At 44.9% G+C, this 20,191-nt stretch overlaps 9 protein-coding genes across 9 annotated transcripts; 2 read left to right on the top strand and 7 right to left on the bottom strand.

The window, feature by feature from the left end:
* Positions 1-448: 448 nt before the first annotated feature.
* On the bottom strand, positions 449-778 carry N7469_008237 (uncharacterized protein; the record flags this gene model as incomplete). The annotated part of the gene is made up of 1 exon (XM_056647155.1): positions 449-778. The coding sequence occupies one exon, from the start codon at positions 776-778 to the stop codon at positions 449-451; it is 330 nt and encodes a 109-aa protein (XP_056498706.1).
* Positions 779-2,111: 1,333 nt separating this feature from the next.
* N7469_008236 (uncharacterized protein) lies at positions 2,112-3,811 on the bottom strand (the record flags this gene model as incomplete). The annotated part of the gene is given in 5 exon segments (XM_056647154.1): positions 2,112-2,754; positions 2,818-3,128; positions 3,146-3,246; positions 3,296-3,391; positions 3,463-3,811. The coding sequence occupies 5 exon segments, from the start codon at positions 3,809-3,811 to the stop codon at positions 2,112-2,114; spliced, it is 1,500 nt and encodes a 499-aa protein (XP_056498705.1).
* Positions 3,812-4,768: 957 nt separating this feature from the next.
* N7469_008235 (TauD/TfdA family dioxygenase) lies at positions 4,769-6,134 on the bottom strand (the record flags this gene model as incomplete). Its single annotated transcript, XM_056647153.1, has 2 exons — positions 4,769-5,268; positions 5,309-6,134. The coding sequence occupies 2 exons, from the start codon at positions 6,132-6,134 to the stop codon at positions 4,769-4,771; spliced, it is 1,326 nt and encodes a 441-aa protein (XP_056498704.1).
* A 915-nt stretch (positions 6,135-7,049) lies between these two features.
* On the top strand, positions 7,050-9,044 carry N7469_008234 (uncharacterized protein; the record flags this gene model as incomplete). Its single annotated transcript, XM_056647152.1, has 8 exons — positions 7,050-7,077; positions 7,132-7,288; positions 7,341-7,564; positions 7,630-7,994; positions 8,052-8,153; positions 8,210-8,369; positions 8,427-8,737; positions 8,811-9,044. The coding sequence occupies 8 exons, from the start codon at positions 7,050-7,052 to the stop codon at positions 9,042-9,044; spliced, it is 1,581 nt and encodes a 526-aa protein (XP_056498703.1).
* Positions 9,045-10,112: 1,068 nt separating this feature from the next.
* N7469_008233 (uncharacterized protein) lies at positions 10,113-10,454 on the bottom strand (the record flags this gene model as incomplete). Its single annotated transcript, XM_056647151.1, has 1 exon — positions 10,113-10,454. The coding sequence occupies one exon, from the start codon at positions 10,452-10,454 to the stop codon at positions 10,113-10,115; it is 342 nt and encodes a 113-aa protein (XP_056498702.1).
* Positions 10,455-10,548: 94 nt separating this feature from the next.
* Positions 10,549-10,797, bottom strand: N7469_008232 (uncharacterized protein; the record flags this gene model as incomplete). The annotated part of the gene is made up of 1 exon (XM_056647150.1): positions 10,549-10,797. The coding sequence occupies one exon, from the start codon at positions 10,795-10,797 to the stop codon at positions 10,549-10,551; it is 249 nt and encodes an 82-aa protein (XP_056498701.1).
* A 2,586-nt stretch (positions 10,798-13,383) lies between these two features.
* On the top strand, positions 13,384-14,621 carry N7469_008231 (TauD/TfdA dioxygenase family protein; the record flags this gene model as incomplete). The annotated part of the gene is made up of 3 exons (XM_056647149.1): positions 13,384-13,618; positions 13,681-14,394; positions 14,452-14,621. 3 exons carry the CDS (start codon positions 13,384-13,386, stop codon positions 14,619-14,621), a joined length of 1,119 nt encoding a protein of 372 aa, XP_056498700.1.
* Positions 14,622-14,793: 172 nt separating this feature from the next.
* Positions 14,794-16,575, bottom strand: N7469_008230 (putative MFS sugar transporter; the record flags this gene model as incomplete). Its single annotated transcript, XM_056647148.1, has 5 exons — positions 14,794-15,179; positions 15,251-15,774; positions 15,836-16,073; positions 16,150-16,490; positions 16,547-16,575. The coding sequence occupies 5 exons, from the start codon at positions 16,573-16,575 to the stop codon at positions 14,794-14,796; spliced, it is 1,518 nt and encodes a 505-aa protein (XP_056498699.1).
* Positions 16,576-18,939: 2,364 nt separating this feature from the next.
* On the bottom strand, positions 18,940-19,879 carry N7469_008229 (mitochondrial import receptor subunit TOM22). The gene is made up of 3 exons (XM_056647147.1): positions 19,753-19,879; positions 19,212-19,504; positions 18,940-19,108 (listed from the first exon to the last, which is right to left on the bottom strand). Exons 1-3 carry the CDS (start codon positions 19,862-19,864, stop codon positions 19,055-19,057), a joined length of 459 nt encoding a protein of 152 aa, XP_056498698.1. The 5' UTR covers positions 19,865-19,879; the 3' UTR covers positions 18,940-19,054.
* Positions 19,880-20,191: the final 312 nt, after the last annotated feature.

The raw sequence follows: 20,191 nt of genomic DNA, 5'->3' as shown, positions 1-20,191 counted from the left end.
TGAGCTTCCTCCTAATCATGATTATTTAATTCAAACATTCCATGAAGCCGAGTTACCCGGGGTGCATCTTGTCTGTATAACCAACAATATTGCTCAATCTTGGGGCGTGGGATGTGTAACCACAGTCCGCTTGACGCCATGACGTTCCCGCCAAGGAGATGCGATCCGAGGATGCCACTCTGAATTTCCCCAGGAAGAATGGTGGGATTTTCAAACCAGGCGATGGCGACAAGAGCAACAGCCACCGAAATAAATATTAGCCGGGATTGACTTTCTTGGTGAGCGGGGTCGAGGCATTTGAAAGAAAGGAAAAGTCGAGAAGAAGGCTAGTCGAACTCAAGCACGGCCGTGCGAAGGTGGGGAAAATAAGGGAGAAGAGAGAGGATGTTCCATAGAAACAAGACCAAGACCAAGCAAGTGCCTTATGGAATTCTTTTCCCTTTCCAGTTCAAGAAACGCGTTCGAGCCATTCCGCCACTTGAAGATCTGGGGTGCGCTGGCTCGGTGTACAAGCCTCGTTCACTTCTTGTTCCGTCACGAAATTGTCGACATTCCGGTGCGTCAATGGAATCTTATATTGATTCTTCTTGCGCAACTCTTCCTTTTCTGCCAGTGCGCCCGGTGATAATTTCGAAAGGGTATCGCGTAGACGTCGAATCCCGCCATTACCAAATGAGCGAGGAACTTGTGGTGGGCCAAAGGGGGTTTCAACCTTCCATGGCTGTTCGGAGGTTGTGGAGGGAGTAGTTTTGTTAAATGAGGATTGATTTTGAGACATGATGAGAAGCAGGTTGAAAATAGTGCTCAAATAAAAAGAAAAAGGCTCTTGTCCTTTTTCCCTCCTTTTTCTCTCTGAAATTCCAAGGTAAAGGAAATGACCGTGGTTAAGTAGCTTGCGCCAGTGTGGTTGATCGAGAGAACTGGGGCTCTCGGGCCTAACCCTGGAAATTTCTCCGCGGAACTCGTCAATGATTGGAGTTGGATACTCGACCTAAGGGGTTTAGACTATGAGCTAGTTGTTGGATGGATGCGTCCAAGTGACAAGTCTTGGGATCCCAAGGCTCACGGGGCAAACAGCGTTCGGACAGGGTTTTGAGTGCCACCATGTGGTCGAACGAGCGTGGAAAGTCCTTTTGATAGGCTCTTTACGTCATCTCGGCAGCAAAAATGCCGATCAAACGAATGAATTTGGGAAGGTTGCCCGGTGGAGCTTGGATGAATTATCGAATGGACGTCAGTCGTCAGATTGAGGGCGGTAAAAAGATGGGGTTCATGGTGAGGTTAGGAGTCGATGATCTTCATTATATTGCACGATTTCAGTCATTCGGTCAATAATGTGTTCGCTGTACCTGTACCTGAGTGGTACAGTGCATGATATCTCCAGATATTCAGATACATTTCCAGATCTTTGTCTTAGAGTTAGGACAGCACCCTAAGACTTGGCGGTTTTGAATCCACATTGTATCAATGGCTAACTAGTAGTTACCGGCCTCATCAACACTTGCACATTTATTACTACCTAGAAGCAGTATTCTATAATTAGCCAACATAGGCAGCACAGATGCACATATGTTGAAGCCCGAATATGCAGCGCATACTACTACTTAACATCCCTGCAAAACCCCAGACTGGATCGTCAAATTCCCCATTGCCACTTTGGCGGCGAGAGACCTCATCATCCAATAATCATTTGACAAGCTTAAGTTTATGATTTGCTAATCTACATAGTCAATGGCAACTAGAGTAACTATCCATCTACCATTATGTCGATTAACCTCGGCGATATCCGCGATAGAATCGGGATCGGGCACTTGTCTTTGGCCAACTGTAATACGTATTATTGACTACGTAGGGCAATATTAATTTACTTCATGGTCAATTCCCAGGATCCGAATTGCTGATCCCAGCAGTCGCTCATCAGAGAGATACAGTATCCACAACTATTTGAGGGCAGATTACGTGATATCCGACCAGTGGAATGTGAAGGATGATCTTTAGTTGCCAGCAATCATGGCCAAGAACCCGAAAGTGTGTATTGTGTCTCTTATCATCTCCTTCATATGTGAAAACCAGATATATAATATTTCATATTGTAAATGACCTACGCTAAGTTAGTATGTATACCTAAACCTTGGATGATCATCCCCGAGATTGCCGAGCTCATCCTCTGGTAGCTCATATCGATCATTTCGCTTGCCCATATCTCGTAGCTTGTTCTCTCTATACACCCATACAAAACAAACGATACAAGCCAGTCCACAGATCCACGTCATCCCCAGACTGACGCCAAATCCTGTTCGATAAAGAGGAGCCTCAGAGTCAAAGAAGACATTACTCGCAACAAGTCCTCCAGCATTGCCCACACCAACCTGCATGGCTGAAGCGATCGACTGTTTGTAATGACCTCCCATATTGTTGCTGATCCATCCTAGAAGAATTGGCTGCGTAATATATCCTCCGCAAGTGATGGCATAAAGAGCAAAGTATCGTGCACCCTTGGGAATAGATTCTTGGCAGAGCAGCAATACCCAGCCAAGAGTCGCGATGAGACAACCAGCTATCGTGAAAGCAAACCGATGTTGAAGCCTGTCGCTTACAACAGCAACGCAAAGTGAAATCACCGTAGCGGCCACATATATCGGAATACTCATCACCTGCGCCCGTACTGCAGTCCAACCAAGTTGTCTCAGAATTGTCGGTGTGAAGAACGAGGTAGCATAGCCACCATTCACGATGCCGAAATACATCATCGGGCTAGATAGATCGGTCAGAGATTATTATAAATGCGTGAAATCCTTCAAACACATTGCAACTAACCCAAGCCAGATCTTGACATCACCAAGGACGCGTTTCCATGCTGCTTTATCAAGCCGATCCATACGGGCTTCGCCATGGTCTGTTTTGAGGCGCGATAATAATAATTCTCGCTCCTCTTCATTCAAAAATTTTGCTGTCTCAGGCCAATCAACTATGACAAACTTGGCCACAGTGGCTGCGACCACTGTAGCCAGACCTTCGATAATGAAGATCCACCGCCAGCCATTATATCCTGCGATTCCCGCCATATTTGCAATGGCATAGGCAAGCAACTGTCCTCGGTTGATTAGCTTCTTCCAAATCCAGGAGGGCTATTGATATAACACACCCCACTGACTGCACCGGCCATGATGCTTGCGCTGAAAAACACATTCAACCTCCACTGCAACTCATATCGCCTGTAATACATCGCAATGAGGTACACACATCCTGTCAAACTTAAGTACAAATAAAGCTATCTTCAATAAGGAGTACTAACCTGGCATGAAACCGGCCTCAAAAACACCTAACAAGAAGCGACACGCGACCAATCCACCAAAACTTTGTGTAACGCCTTGACAGATCGTGACAATCCCTGATTCACAATAAAAACAAAGTCAGCAACATTTGCGAAGCACCCTTCGTACAACAACATCTCCAACTTACCCCATGCAAACATCAATCCGCTAATCCACCATGACGGGGCTACCTTCTTTAGGATGAGATTACACGGAACTTCGAAAAGAATATAAGGAATGAAGAATATAAACAGCGCGATGTTGTAGTCACGACCTTTCATATTCAAATCTTCCTCCAGGCCCTGGAGTCTTGCATTTCCAATATTTATTCGGTCAAGGAACGCGAGGAGGAAGAGGAGGGTCAATATGGGAACGACATGGATATCGAGTTTCCAAAGTAATCGTTTCTCAGCAGCAGGATCGATTTCTTCTAGTGGCCGTTCTGATTTCACCTGTTCAACCAGTTCGCTTTCGATGGCCTTTTCAGAGTATTCCATGGTGGTGGGTGGCAGCTGAGACAATAACCTAGCGATTCAATTGAGAATTCAGATTTAGCGATGGGCCTGGTATCAACTCGATTGAAATCTTCAGCAAATGCCGATTGTCGACATGCGGCGGGAAGAACGTCCAGGAGAGTAGCTGGACTCAGCTGGGTCGAGATGCAGAAGCACGCCTAAGGTTACTTAAATACAACCTTGAGAACCTAAAGCATTCTGCGAGGCGAAAAAGCCCCGTAAGGTTTGGGTACTGAAGATGATCATCTCCCCCGCACATTATGGCTGGCTCATATTCCGCTGTTAACATGCCTAGATACTCACTGATTCCGCTTCCAAGGTGCCAAGGACGCTTTGGACTGGTCGGCTGCAGAGTGAGACCGCATCTCATCAACGACAAAGAAGAATGCAGCTCGTAGTAACTATTGAGAGAAGGGGATTGAATACGATATTCTAATTCGGAAATATAGGCCGCTTGTCGATGGATCAGAGATTGGACGCCTAATGATCAGATGCAGATGAATATAAGGTCTATGATTTGAACCTGTTAGAAAAAAGGTTATATTTAAGATATCCAGAGATAGAATATGATGAGCCTTCGATACTATTTATTATGTCAACTAGTAACTAATTAATTCCCTTACATTGGAGCGGAACCTTTTCCGTCATGGAAATACAACATCACGGAAAAGCCCGAGTCTGAAACAAATCAGGTCTTATCGGCAAGAATAGCATTTCAATTTCAGCTGAATCAATCATATCTGATAATTCCAAGACTGACTTTACCCCGCTTCCCCAGATGATCTACAATGTCTCGGTGGTGATCCGGGTACACACTCTACATTTTGAGTACAAGAGGTCAGACGCTTTATAGATCAGAAACAGTACTAGAACGATGTTCAATGTGATGCTATAACTTTGGTTTGGGTCTAGTGATATTTGCTACTTGAAGGCCGACAACTAGGAACCTACAGTCTTCCGCAGCGCCGGCTCCAATGGAAATGCCTGTTCATCCTCCGTAACATTCTTATACACCGTATCCCAACGCGGCTGGAGCGGCTTCGGGGTCTCCCAGGCATTCTCTGGGTCGCGCAGCCAAAGCCGAAGTAAATGACGCCTATCATTATTAGTAGTCTCCAGGTAGAATTCGGGGTTTGAAGAAGCATACTCTTTCCCGGGCTCATCTTTAAACCCATTTCGAGCATGGAATATGCTGAGATTATTAGCATACTGAATATCTCCCTTCTGGAAATCTAAAGAAGCTCTATGCTTTTCGGCTAAGAAGTGCAGCGTATCGAGAGCTTCGGCTTGGGCCTCGGTAATAGGGGGAATATCAGTGGACCGAGGCTGGGCTTTGAATCCTGTAAAGTAGCGCCTGGCGTATTGAATAAGAACACGCTCCGGCGTGTTTTCAGTGGCGGGCTGGTGGTATAATAGTGGCCGGAGTGTGTAGGGTCGATCTGGGTTATTGAACCTAGTACATAATCAGTATCGACATACGAAGTTCGAAGGGGAGAGTCGTGTAATACCCATCAACCGGCCAATCTTGAGAAAGCGTATGAATCAAGTCAGGTCTTTCCTTTGCTAAAATGTTATAAACGTTCCAGCTACTAGAAAGGTAGCTTTCACCACCCTCAGCTGCGGGACTCAAGCAGAGAAGTGAGATTATATCTCCTGCATCTGTGTGGAAGACCTGCTTGTCGGACGTATTGGAAGGTGCACCAATCTTCCCCTTATCAACGGTGTTACTGATATCCTTGATATGCGAGATCACTGGAGATGTCCCGTTCTGAAGTCGCGTATCTTGTTGACGACCGCGGATGCTCCCGATATGCGACGAAACACCAGTATAAATGATGATGTTGTCTTCCCGGGAGTATCTATCAATTCGCAGGCCCCGCAACACAAAGAATCCCCGGCCATTATGAAGTTCTTTCGACAGGTCTCTGAGGACAGGGCGAAGAGTAGGTAAAGGAAAGGTAGTCTGATTGATATAACCGAATGGTTTATGAAGATCTACAGCGGTTAGTTGATGTTGAGCTCGAAAAAGGTGTGAGAAACAAATACTCTTGTAACTATGCAAGGCAGCATCAATCTCATCCAGCTGAGTATCGTTCAGCTTATAAGCCCAATCCCCACGTTTTTCAACATCCTTTCCCTCCCAGACCAAAGGAGATACTAGCTTAGATGGAAACCCGGGCGGCACACTTGTTTCGAGATTCCCTGCTTCGAGTCGAAGACGCTTTCGTTCTTGATATTTCGCAAAGTCAGGATGATATTCGATATCGGGCTGTGTGGGCCGAGTGATGGTTTCCACAGCAGACATGTTGACCAAAGACGACGGTTAGCCTCCGTTTCACGGGGAGAGAAGCTAGCTCCAGAAGGAAGGGCACTTTCTTATTTATAAAGATGTTATTACTCCGAGGCTTGTATTTACGTACAGGATCCTACTACGGCTGATCGCACCATATTCCATATCTAGAAAGTACATGGGTTGATAAATTGTATCGCAATATTCCGTAATTCGTTATAGTTCGCGACATAGGCCCCACTCACCACGAGCTCAACAACTAGTGGTATGTCGAATTCTAGTCTTGTCAAGTGTTACCACATTAGTAGCCCAAATGCTTGATCTAGAAAGCGGGGATGTTACATCGTGCGTGGCGTTTTGGGATCAATCATTTACTTTTTAACTTGTAATGCAAAACATTGCCCAGCAAACTCAACATAGTGGAAGCCATACATAGTGATAATTGAAGATCCAGCCCTGAGATTATACTGATTTAGGATATACTCATTAATATTTGATTACATTTAGCATAGAAAACTAGCTTCGCCCTTGCAAAATCCTATCATGCAAAGACAAGGGAATGTAATATCTTGCATTCTTCCAATTGGAAATGGCTGGTCGTCAAATCCAAACACAAAATACTGCTTTAGGTGTATCGCATTAAGCTCCCTTTTTTGCTAAACACGCGCCTGAAATCCTCTTTCACACAAACCTCATCCAAATTATGCGTTGAGTGGGGCGTATAACATATGGCTCCAGAAAAACCTCCGATGGCGACAGATCATCGGATTGTTTAGACATGGCGCGTGCACATACCAATAGGTGTTAGAATGATCACGACATTTGTGCTACATGCTTGTCATCGTAGACAGGCCAGAGACATGCTTCAAGGATCTGAATACCTTTAAAAACTTTCCGCCGGCTAAATAATAATCTGAACATAAGCTCACCATGTCGAAGAACATCCAAGATGCACAAAGTAAGATGACATCTAAGCCTTTCCAATCAACCAAACTTCTATCTGACCAATCAGAGCCCACCTTGGTGCTTTCATCTTCAAATAGTGATAATGACTCCAGCTCCAGTTCCAGTCCTGATCTCCATGTCAAAGAGTCTCATATCTTGCAAGAACGCAAAATTGGAGTCATTGGAGCAGTTTCACTTATCGTGAATAAAATCATCGGTGCAGGGTTTGTGGCCTTAATTGACTGAGAAAAAAAAACAACTGCTCATCTCGAATAGAATTTTCTCAACGCCAACTTCCATCTTCAAATTAAGTGGTAGTCCCGGATTGGCTCTATGTCTCTGGGTGATCGCCGGAATTATCTCAACATGTGGTGCCATGGTACTGCTTGAGTTTGGCAGTGGTATTCCAAGGTCGGGTGGCATGAAAGTCTATCTTGAACGATGCTTTCCACCACGTCTTTTGATGACCTGCGTTTATCTCCTATACTGTGCTATTCTTCGTAAGTTCCGATCTGTTGCCCATCATCCTCTTATGGGGAATCCTCTTTAATATTTTCTACCACAGAAACCTCGGCTAGCAACGCCATAACAGCGTCGTCTTATATTCTCAAAGCTGCCGAGGTAACATCTACAACTTGGAAATTGAGAGGCCTGGCTATTGCTGCGGTATCATTTGCAGTTGGACTTCATACCATTCTACCACGAGTGGGTAGAGGGTTACAGGATGCTCTTAGCATTGTGAAGCTCTTTACTCTATTTTTCATTGTGTGCACTGGATTCGCTGCTTTGGGAGGTCATCTTAGAGTGCCCAAACCGGATAATCTCTCTGCCTCTTCATCATTCAAAGGCACCTCGAGCAGTGGTTATAGTATTGGCACCGCACTACTAGATGCAATCTTTTCTTTTCAAGGATACGACAACCTCAATGCGGTAATTACAGATGCTTCTAAAGTACTGATCCCTGACTAATTCGAATTACACTCCTAGGTCTTGTCAGAAGTGAAGAATCCGCAGCGCACTCTCCGCATTGCTCTTCCCACTGCTATGAGTCTAGTGACCGTGCTATATGTGCTAGCAAATGTTGCCTATGTATGCATCTCCCCTTCAATATATATAAACAGGATTTCCTCACTAACAAATATCAGTTTGCTGGCGTTTCACGTGAAGACTTTCTCAGCTCCGATTTGACAATTGCGGCATCTCTATTCAACAATGTTTTCGGCCAATCTGCTGCTGTAAAAGCGCTCCCTGCGTTGGTTGCGATTTCCGCTATTGGACATCTACTCAGTGTAGCATTTACTGTTTGTAAGTATTTAATATTCTGTGTTCGACCCATTCCATGTGTAACTGACGTGACGATAGCACGAGTTCTCCAAGAGTTAGCGAAAGATGGTGTTACACCTTTCCCCAATATTGTCATGCAAAATAGACCATTCAAGACACCCATTTTTGCGCTTGCAATCCACCTCCTGGTGACTTTTATTCTCATCTGTGCCCCTCCAGCAGGCGATGCTTTCGATTTTGTCGTCGGTCTGGGAACATACCCGACAGTATTCCTCCTGACTCTGGTTACTATTGGATTGATCAAGCTTCGTTTATCTAAAGATGAAGATTTTCAATCTCAATTCAAAGTTCCTTGGGTGATATTGTTATTTTACCTTGCTAGCAATATTGTGAGTCGCCATTACTAGTTCCGTTGCGTACTACCACCCTTTAAATTCAGTGGTTTACTGACTATTTCTCCAGTTCTTATTGATAATGCCATTTATCCCGCCTTCGGATGGTAAAAGCACTACAAGTCTTCCTTATTATCTTTCACCCGTGGTTGCATTAGCTATTCTTGCTGTTGGTGCAGTATACTTCGCTATCCGCTTTGTTTTATTACCATGGGCGTTTGGATACAAGCTGGAACTTGTGACGGTCGAGTTGAGTGATGGTTCACGAGTTTCAAGATACAAGATCCAAAAGTCAGTAACTTGATATTATTAAAGCCAAAATGGGCCTTTAAATAGTATCTATGAAATCCCCAAGGTCTTGACTTTCGAGTATTTTTGAATGTTTTCGCCGAATTTACCGAATCACCCGAATGTACCGAGTCTGTTGAGGATCTGATTGGTCAACCCGGTTTATCTACATGAGGTGTGATTATCGACGGGAATTTCGTGATTGTATAGAGACAATTCGGTCAGAATAGACAGTTTCGTCAATGTAATTTACATTCAAAACATTCGAAAGTATGGTATTAGAAGAAGATAGAGCTGTTTCTGCGATATTAGAATCCTTCTTTTTTTTTCTGGGGGGGACTTCAGATGTACAGGCATACTAGCACTGTCGTGTACCGCCACAATCCAGACAATGCCAATACGACGCATTCATAAAGTACAATAACGTAAAGTATAGTTATTACCTCTGTACTATGTAAGATATCCGATTTCCTGTATAAATTCTTGGCTTTCCCTTTCCATTTTAGTGCTCGATGAGCGCCGCTTTTGCTCACTGAGTAGATGTGAGCACGTCATCTTCAATGTTTCCCACCGCTACTGTTACACTTGGAATAGGAACATTAGGAGCTATCTTCCATAAGTTCCAACGTTCACTTGGTCCATTATCCTGTTGTGTTGGTAGACGAAACCCATCCCAGTCAAGACAACTCTCGCTAACATTCAGGTGTTAGTAAATGAAATTATGATCGCCGACAACACATGAAAAGGTGACGCGTTTGATTCAAGAACTTGTATTTATCCCACTGGTGTGAAGTCTCTTTAGAATGGAAGCTAAGGGCGTACTACATTTGAAAGGCTTCAAGTGGGAACCTCTACAAATATTCTGTACAAATAAAGATCGAACATGCATGCTTCCGACTCAGACCTCCGCACACCACACAACAGATCAAACGTGCATTGCGCATAGTTTGTGCTCATGGTAGTGAATCCAATATATCGTGCAAGACAAGGGTTATGCTATATGCTGATTATGAATTGGAATTCCCCCCCGGGGCCACCACCGGAAATGCATTGGAACTTGTCGTAAATATGTTTTCATATCCGGCTAACATGCGGGCGGGATGTTGGGCGTGTAGTTGTCGCCATAGAAATTGAACCCTACACTAGCTAGCAAGCCGTCGACCGAATATCCACTGGAGCAAAATTGATAGGTACCCCGTGGTTCATTGGCCACATGGTGGGCTACGCCAGATACAGCTTCCTTGAGACCGGTCTGTGTTTTCGTCGACCAATGCTTTTGTGCAGACCAGGCAAAATCAATCTCTTCGATGTTAGATGTTGGAGACCGGCTTTCAATTTGATTGGGATCTTTGAAGGGGCATTCGTCGCCACATCCCATGGCGCTAAACCCAGCGGTTCGTGCATGAACTCTTCCGTCAGGGAGCATTCTGACAGTCAGATTCATGGGTTGGCCTATGGCATGCACGTGGTGCCAGTCATTTTTAAGAGCGGAAGTATTGATAAAATTATGAGTGACACCTTCATGAGTAACGTGGGCAAAAGGAGACCGCATCGATAGCGCGTTTGGTGGGAATCGCCGCATCGGAAGTGCCTGTTCCGCCATGCGCGTGAATAACAGCGTTGATGCCGACTAGGAGAGCAGCTCGAATACATCCCGTGCCAGACTGACTAGGTAGGATCCAAGTACAGGCAATCCAAGCGACGCGCGCAACAACGCTCGATGCGTGCACTGACCAGTTGTATGGGGCAGCATGAGCAACGCGGGCCATTAGCAGGCCTACGAGCGCCGTGATTCAGGCTGCGAAGTTGAGTACCCTGATGCTTGTTGAAACCATGGCGGTGGCTGAAAGTAGGGATATATGAATTTCACAAGCTCTTTGAAAGCAAGCACCGCGATATAAAACGCAATTGAGTTGATGAGGTTAACCGATAGACTTCTGAAGGTCGTCGTTCATGATGCTAGAAGGAAATTTCTTGCGATTTTATATTTCGGACTGCCCTGGGGATACGACAAATGTAAAGGATTCGAGATTGTCAATTTCACTAAATCGAGGTTTGTTGTCTTTCAGAGGTTAGCCGAAGGCCCACTCAACAGGGGCGAGAAAATGGAGCACCTGCAGGAGCGATGCATATATGTTTCATTGAATCTTCGTACTCATATGTTGTCTCTCGCTTCGAAGAGTGTTGGTGATGCAATGAGAGGATGAAACAAATTGAATGGCCAGGTCAAGCATGAAGTGGCAGGTTAATGTGTACTGAAAATGGAGATAGCCAAGTCGAGTACCGATCTGCGGTCTCTAAAACTCGACGATACTCGAATGATTGAGTGGACCGAAATCGGAGAAAGCTTCATCAAGGAATAATCTGCAGACCAACACTTCAACCTGGGACGTGACTGGGTGTGAGTATATAGAACGAACACAGGTATCTTGAGTGATTTATGTACATTCGGATCGTAGAGTTGTCGATCCATTCAATTCCATTATATGTACAGACAACATACAGTAAGCAAGAAGGGCTATCTTGCGTTGGTAGCTGGAATCGGCCAACAACCTTGCACTACTCCACTATCAAGATATCGATACCTATTTACTCGGTTCACCGGTTTTTTTTTCACGCAGGTAACAGTGCACCTAATATGGCTTCATGTTTTTGCAATGCTGTCCAACAGATTGTATAAAGTTGAAGCTATAAATAATGGTCAGACTGTGACACAGCCAGTTCATGAAAAAATAATCATATCGGACCGCAACGGGGCCTAATTGCGATGTCCGAGCTCCAGGGGTCTTCATCAGTGACCCAGGCTAAGACTTACATAGACGAGGCATATTACGTGAAGACTATTCCTTGCTGGTACGATGTTCTGGGTCAATAGGAAATGCCTCGCTCAGGCTTCTTCCGGTTACTAGATACGTGATTGGAGAGATGGGGGCCGGAATTTTGGAGGCCGATTCGAAAGGCGATCAGGCATTATGATCTAGGGATCTACGCCGGGGAATTATACAGAACAGGTCTTATGGAATCGTAGCACTGAAACGTTAAACGGAGCTTTCGTCAACACAAGCATTTATGTGATCTCTCCTGCATTAGTGAAATACAAGGGTTTCTTTAATTTAAATTCGACTTCAAGCAATGTAAATCGATCTCCAGCGTGTTCTGAAGGCCCTATTTTTGAATTCTAGCAAATCTACCGATGCTTTACCAGAGCAAGCTACAGTTTTCTCCCGAATATCAATAAATATCTCACATCTGTTGACTAGAATACCAAATCATGAAAAGGTCCACTGAATCAAGAGCTACGAATCGTCCGAATTTCGGCATCACTCTTTGTCAGGATGATAAAATTTCCCGAAGGAGATGTCTTGATAGGAACGTGTATAGACCTTAGTTAAATAACTAGTAGTTATTCAACTGAAACAATACAGAATTTTCTCTGTATGACTGCCCAGTCATGCAGAGAACATTCTTCATACACGCCTGTGTATGAAATTTATCATCTTTCAACAAACCCAAGGTGTAAAACACTCAGGTGAGTGTTTGATCAAATACTACATATAGATACAGTATTGATGTCGAAAAAGAGATACAACCAGTCGACATTTGTCTAGTTAGCTGCTCTTTACTGGCGTCTCAACATTCTCCATTTATTTTGAGTTCAATGAGTCTATCATTTCTTTCAGATAACCATAATTTCAACCGGCAAAGGTGTCTCCAGTGTTCCTACCGTTGTGTATCTGAAGGCAAGCCGTTTCTCCCCAGTTCGCGCAAGGATGTAGATGTTGATGTAAGTGTCGGACTTGAAACATATAAAGCACCGTTCCCATATGGCTCTCCAATAGTCGAACACGTCATCTGAATTGATAATAGAAAATTTCTGTACAAAGTTTTCCAATCGATCAGCAGTGAGCTGCTACAATTCAGGTGTCTGAACTTGGACTGAAATCTACTCAGTGAGTCTGATTCTGAACGCCCGCGTTAAAGCGGCGCCACCTATGCAGTATAGTAGAAGAGAATAGCCCCACATTGCATGGATAGTAATAAATACTATTTATTGTTACGCACAGTTATCTAATGACTGGGTATTGTACATACTGTATGTATTCGGGCAGGCCCCCGCAATTAATGGATGTCGTACGAAACAGATCATCTGGTTTGATATTCTCGGCAAAGGTGTGAATGCTACGGATGATTGCGTGCTACTACTGGCCGCGGACTTTGCGGGGAGGAACTTCTATATAAGCCCAAGTTCAACCTCATGGGATTCGAAGGATTTAAATTCTAGAATACCAGATTGGTCAACAAAGTGGTAGTAATAACTAATAGCCTGGAATTACTACTTACTAATTACTATCCCCATGGCTCCTGGAATTCAAGAGTCTCAGGCTTCACTCCCTTCTCGCCCTGCGCCAGCTAGCTTGAAGGGTACCAACACTTATCCTGCGCCGTTAAAATTGACTGGGGCTTTGGATAAGTTCTCATTTGAGGATACGACCCCGGCTATTGGCCGTGAATTTCACAATGTTAACATTGTCGATGACTTATTGAATGTTGCGAATTCCGACGAGTTGATTCGCGACCTTGCTATCACAAGTACGGACCCGAAATCCACATTCTTTACTATTTACATCAAAGCTGACTATCTTGTACAACAGTTTCTCAACGGGGAGTCGTCTTTTTCCGAGCCCAGAACAACCTCAACGATGACCTGCAGAAGAAATTTGTACATCGCCTAGGTCAACTTTCCGGCAAACCAGCAGACTCAACTCTTCATATTCACCCGGTTCTCAATAATACTAGTGAATTTGGCGTCAATGATGCGCAAGTCAGTACCATCAGCTCGGTCATCCGTAAACGAATGTTCCGTCACGAGAATCAGCCCAACAAACGTCGCTACGATTCGGCTCAATGGCACTCAGATATCCAGTTCGAGGGGGCCCCGGCAGACTACACTTCCCTCCGACTTACCCAACTCCCTAGTTCCGGTGGTGATACTCTCTGGGCATCAGGTTACGATCTCTATGATCGATTTTCACCAGCATACCAGAAATTCTTTGAGGGCCTCACGGCAGATTACATCGGTTCTGGATTTCTCAAGGCCGCCGAAATGGACCCAAACGTTGTGGTTTACACAGAACCCCGGGGTAGCCCACTGAACACTGGATCGAGTTTGGCTTCAACTCATCCAATCGTGCGCACCAACCCGGTGACTGGCTGGAAGAGCATTTACGCCGTGGGACCATTCCCGAAGCAAATAAATGAGCTCAATGAGAGCGAATCCGATGAGCTGCTGAAGAAATTCTATAACACTATTCTTGAAAATCATGATCTTCAGGTTAGGTTTAAGTGGAGGAATGAGAATGATATCGGTAAGCTATGAGAAATAGTGCTACTTGAAGCTTTTCACTTGACTAATTACATTCTAGCTATCTGGGATAACCGATCTGCTTTCCATACTGCTACGTTTGATTATGAAGGGCTTGGTGAAAGATATGGTCATCGGGCGGTTGGCATTGGCGAGAAGCCTTATCTGGATCCCAACAGCACTTCAAAGGCTGAAGCTCTCGCTGCTGGAAGTGATTCAATTATTTACTAGTAACTAGTGAGATGTGAAACGGGCGATGACTAAGTTATTATCAACGCAGACTATATGGACGGCCATTATATAGTAGCAAATTTCTCTCAAGCTAAGAAAACAAAACATCCTGGGAATCCAAAACCGGTCAATCTCCTATTTTCAAATAAAAAAGATGCACACCTCCATTCAATTAGCGAGCTTCGACCTTTTCAACCGTGACTGCACCGGGCTTCTCATTCATTTCTTCATGTTGAATACCCTTGTGGTGCGCAAGAACTTCTTCGCCCTGAGCAACGTGGTTGGTACCGCCAAATAGAGCATCGATCTCCTCGAGAGAAACCTGTTTTGTCTCCGGAATAAAGAAGTACACGAAGATAGCTAGCAGGAAATTGATTCCAGCAAACATATAGAACGCGTAGAAGCCCTCGTTATCCAGGAATATCGGGAAGAATTGCTGGAAGATTGTATTGGCGACATTCTGTGTCTGCGAAGCCATACCTACGGCTTGCGCACGAACGTTCATTGAGAAAATTTCCGATGTCCAAATCCAGACGGTGGCTCCCCATGATGGTTTATCTGTGAGTTTGTTAGCAAGTTTCGAATATACACTCGGAGATTGAACCTTAGATGGCGTGATCGTGACTCACAGAAGAATATGAATAGGAATAGAAGGAATACGATCGAAATTCCAACCGATTCTGTCTTGGCTCCATTCGGTAGTGTAGGTGTTTGAGTCTCAACGCTAGCAACGATGATCATGCAAATACCCATACCAATGCCACCAACGATGAGTAAGAACTTACGTCCAAATCGATCGATAATCCACACGGCGTTCAGAGTGAACAAAATACCAAAGGTAGCATTCAAGGCGTTGATAAGAGCAATTTGACTGTCGCTAGTGAAGATCTTCTGGTAGATCTTGGTAGAGTATGAGTTGAGCGAGCCTTGACCGGTGATTTGTTGGCCAGCGTTGATGATCAAAGCCAAGAGCATACGCTTTCGAAGGGACTTGTCCTTCCATAGCGCACTGTAGTTTCCTGAAATAGCCTCCTTCTCGTATTCAATAGCTTCACGGATCTGAAGGAGCTCATCTTCGACCTCTTCTGGAGTATCACGGACTTTAAGAAGGGCAGCACGGGCTTTTTCGATATTGTTCCCGCGTTGAATAAACCTTGTTCTGTCAGTATCCATTTAAGTACCCCAAAATTCTCAGATTATGCGATCAAACTCACCAACGAGGACTGCCTGGAATGGTAGGGAGGATAGCAAGAATCAAAACTGGAACAAGCAGCTGGAAAATGACAACCATCTTCCAGTCCCACTCGCCCAACTTTGGGACATTCTTTGTGCAGGCATAGTTGATCCAGAAGCAGATGAATGATCCAACGGAATAAAACATTTGCCAAAAGGTCATGATTTTTCCACGGATCTCAGCAGGGGCAAGCTCGCCAATGTAGATGGGACCAGATGCTATACATCTCTTGGTTAACCATCGCATTCACCAACAGTGATTCTGAAGATAGCATATACTAGGCGTCTAACTTACTCAGAGCAATACCCTGACCAATACCGATAATGCATCTTCCAGCAATAAAGCACGCCAGATTATGGCGAGGAGCAAATGTTTGCATAAACGTAGCAATGATGACCAGAACGCAACCAAGTCCCATTCCGACCTTACGACCAAGGTAATCGGCAACAGGTCCACCTACAAAAAAACCTCCAAAGATAGCACCGACGGTATAAGATGTATTAATCGAGCCGATCAAGGCTGAATTGGGTTTATCGAAGTATGCTACCCAATTCTTTGATCCTTGAACGGAATTGAAAACCGAAGCATCATAACCATACAGCACCATGCATGCTGCTGCAACAAGTGAAATGAACCTTTCGTATTGTCAGAGAATTGAGTCCTTCATGTTATTAAGTAGTTCAAGTCGTACCAGTTATAGGCTCGCTTGGAGCTCATCATCGTGAACCCCATTTTTTGACGATAGTAGATGCTTGAAAGAAACAGGAGGAAAAAAGGAATATACCGATTTCCCGACTGGAGGTCGAATAATCTAACGCCCCTACTGGTATTGAATACTAGTATCTGTTGTATCTCACGCCCAATAAAACCTTGTATTTAGAAATTTCAATCGAGGCTTGCTAGGTAGCAGCCCTAACAATGAAGTGGAGAAGAAACAATCCGCAACATTCAATAAAGAGAAACGAGCGGAGGCCTTGCTACAGATATATAGGGTGGCCCATTTAGCCAAAGCCCGAGAACAAGGATAGCTCACTACTCAACGCCCTACGCAAAAAAAAAAAGAAAAGACTATAGCACCAATCAACCCATGTCAGTACAAATTAACCCCAGACCCACCGAGTATCCGCGTGCAGGTTGATAACACTAGACCGACCCCCGCGGGGATCGCTGAGTGGTTTGGTCTTCGGAGTCTTACCAGACAAGGTCAAGCGTTGATATTGTTGGGCAAATCTCGTTGGTTCTGACAGGCTGAGTGGGCATTCCCCGAGCCTGGGGTAATGCTGATCTGGGGTTCGAGGATATTTTGTCCCGCAGGTAGACCTGGCGTCGACATTTCCACGAATCAACATGACACTAGAAGAGAGGCTGGAATAATCTCGACTCCACCAATCGCCAAAGACGCAAGAGACGCAAATGCCAAGCTAAGGCGAACAGACAAGCTAAAAGTAAGCCCTGGAGGAAAGCGACACATGCATTCTTTTGAAAGTATTGCGTTGTATGGACAAGTTGGGAGATGCGAAGCGAGCCCCTTTGTTCAGGCGGTTCTGTCCACGAGTTCAACTTGACCAGTTGGGCTAAATAGGAATTCATCAGCCGCATGGTTCAGTATGGAAAGACCTGTTCTCTATTATATCGGCAATGCACCAATCATTTACGACTAACGTATGCCTAGATAGCAGGGATATTACATCCGTGGTGTTGCCACATGACTGAGTACATTGTATACTCCTGAAATTCCCACATACTGCTATAATCCCAGTCCAGGTATTTTCAGCTCCAAGCGATCTGGTATTACACACTCCTCTGGAGCCTCTTATTCAATATTTTCTCTCGAATCATTTGGTTGATCGCCGTGTCAGCAGGTTTTGTGATCTGAACACCTTAACAGGACGGAAGATGAAAAGCATCTATATTTTATGAAGACGTATCAGGAGGAATGTTGTTCCTGTAATATCATATAAATTGAAGGCATAATTGCTGATTGAAGTTAAAGAGCCACCGGTTGAGCCACTGGGTGAGCAAATTGAGGAATCACCGTTACCCGCTGCAGGGTTGAATTTTCAGTACATCAAATGGGACCAACCTCTATATCTCGACCATATATGCCCATCAGATGAATTGACGCCTATCTATAAATCCTCCACGAGTCCTGGGTCGGTCATGGTAGGGTTAGTCGCTATACATTCGGCTGGGACGTCAGCATAGCGTGCAGGATGATACCCCGAAACATCGCAAAGAAGTACAGACTCAAAAATTGATACCGTAGTAATAGAATGTTCTCGCGGTGCAAATCTAGTCAGAGAAACGATATGAGGCCCTGAAACCATGATATTCTTCTCCCTGAAGAGGATATCGTGTAGCTGCAAGGCTATGTGTCCAATTGTATATTGTATTCCCCACATCAATTCCCGAGGATTGTTCGACTTCCAAGTCTGGCCATATTGCCTTGTCAATATATCAGGAAACGACTCACTCATAGGTGCGCCGACGAGATTCCAATCTCTTCGGAGGGAGCCTGCAAAAGGTTTTGCAGACTCCGTCTGTACTTCCCCGGGGCCTAGACGCAATGGAAACATGTCAGTCCAAAACACTGGCCACCCCAGATACATTGGATGGATGTGCTTCACATTATTGGCGATGAATGCAAGAGCAAATCTTTCCAAGGCACTCCCAAGATGTCTCGCTGCAGCGAGACATGCTGTGGGGTGGAGGGAATTCATGATACCGTGGTGTTTGTTATGGAGATGACGAAAACTGGATGGAGTAATTGTAGATGAAAACAAGTAACTTTTACACCAGAGAAGATTGTAGACACAGAATGGCTAAGTATTAAAAGGCCTTCAAAAAGAGGAAAGAAGATGATTGTGATTGTACAAATACATGTATGCATGAGCTGCCGGAGCCAAAAATTTCTGGAAGAAGACATCAAGGAAGCAATAAAAAAAGAGAACAGGGCAGCATTATCGAAACCGAATGACTCCATGGTATCGTTTGCGTCCATCGCTTAGGTCTTTTCATGTTGACCAAAGCACGATCATGAGTTCGATTGGCTACCGTCGGGTATATTACCAGTCATTTGATCGGAACACCAACTGGATAACCTACAGGTATCCAGACACATCCCTATCTAGTCGGGATGTTGTCGATCGAGTCACTCGGTTCATTGCCATTTCTCCTGGTTTCCGGTTGTGGTATTAATTTACAAAGTGGGTTGGGCCTCCTGCTTCTCGGGCTCGGCACCGGGTGTGAGCATCTGTTAAGGAGGAATGTCGTCAGTATTTTGCCCAATTGATTCCTCGCGCCAGCGAACACTGCCTCACGCTTAGAACTCAATCATTTCCAAAGTTCAAACATACCTCGTTGGCACCCTTAATCATGCCCTGTTCACGCTCCATCTGGATGTACTGCTCCTCCTCAGCGTAGGCGAGAGCCCAGGGGACACCAATCAAGAAGGCGCTGGTGCTGATGATCCAAAGGGCCTTACCACTGAAGGAGACGCTGGCCTTGGTGAAAGATGTGACGGAAGAGACCGTGTTGGAGACGGTACGGCGGGCAGAGGGAGGGATCATGTCTTTCAGGGCGGAGAGACGCTCGGCGAAGCTCTCCTCATCGAGCTCCTCTTCGTCCTCAGCCTCAGAGATCTCTGAATCTGTAGTGTTGAAAAAGGTGTATGTCAGACGTCAATTCATTATTTCGACAACGATGCTCGTCAATTCTTCGGGATGGATTTAGTTCCGGGGATGTCGCCACGAATTCTTCGTAAAACAAGGTTCAAGTCCGACTTGTGATAAAAAGACGCGTTGAAGTATCCAGTCGCGACGTATGAAGATCCGATTGGTGCATTATAGAAGATGTGCGATCGCGATGAAGGCTAGCAGAAGGTAATCAAAAACTCACCGGTGTCGCTGTAGTCCTCATCCTCATCATCGGAAACCAGCAGAGCGTCGTTCTTGCTGGCCTGGGGCTTGTCGGTGAAAGCCTCATCCTCGACCTCGTGGAGCTTGACCATTTTGACGGATATAAAGGGGGCGTTGGATGACAGATGGGGATGAAAGAGACTGGGCTGTGTTAAGAAGAGGTGGTTGATGGTTCAAGTTGGAAGAACCGCGCGAGTTTCGGGACCGACTTTTTTGCCGGGCAAAAGCGGCGAGCAAGCTTGGACCCGCCTCAACCCGACGTAATCGCAAACTGGCCAAACAAATTTAGTAGGGATTATATTATAATCAATTGAAATAAATATGAAATGATTCTATTGAATTGAGTGAATTGAGATACCAAATCAAAGGGTCAAAAATTGGTAATTTACAGAGTTGTGTTGGCCAGAGTCTATTGTACA

Source organism: Penicillium citrinum, assembly GCF_028827155.1.
Source record: "Penicillium citrinum strain IBT 23319 chromosome Unknown utg000007l:1.0-2040159.0:1.0-2041076.0, whole genome shotgun sequence".
Lineage (NCBI taxonomy): Eukaryota > Fungi > Ascomycota > Eurotiomycetes > Eurotiales > Aspergillaceae > Penicillium > Penicillium citrinum.
Note: the sequence above shows the minus strand (reverse complement) of the source record. Positions and strands in the feature narration are given on the sequence as shown.

What these genes read in the sequence shown, in the direction of transcription:
- N7469_008229 (XM_056647147.1), bottom strand. Translation starts at nt 19,864, where the DNA reads ATGGTCAAGCTCCACGAGGTCGAGGATGAGGCTTTCACCGACAAGCCC. An exon ending in TGAGGACTACAGCGACACCG is followed by an intron (nt 19,505 to 19,752) that starts GTGAGTTTTTGA and finishes TCAACACTACAG; the next exon opens with ATTCAGAGATCTCTGAGGCT. An exon ending in TGATTAAGGGTGCCAACGAG is followed by an intron (nt 19,109 to 19,211) that starts GTATGTTTGAAC and finishes CCTCCTTAACAG; the next exon opens with ATGCTCACACCCGGTGCCGA.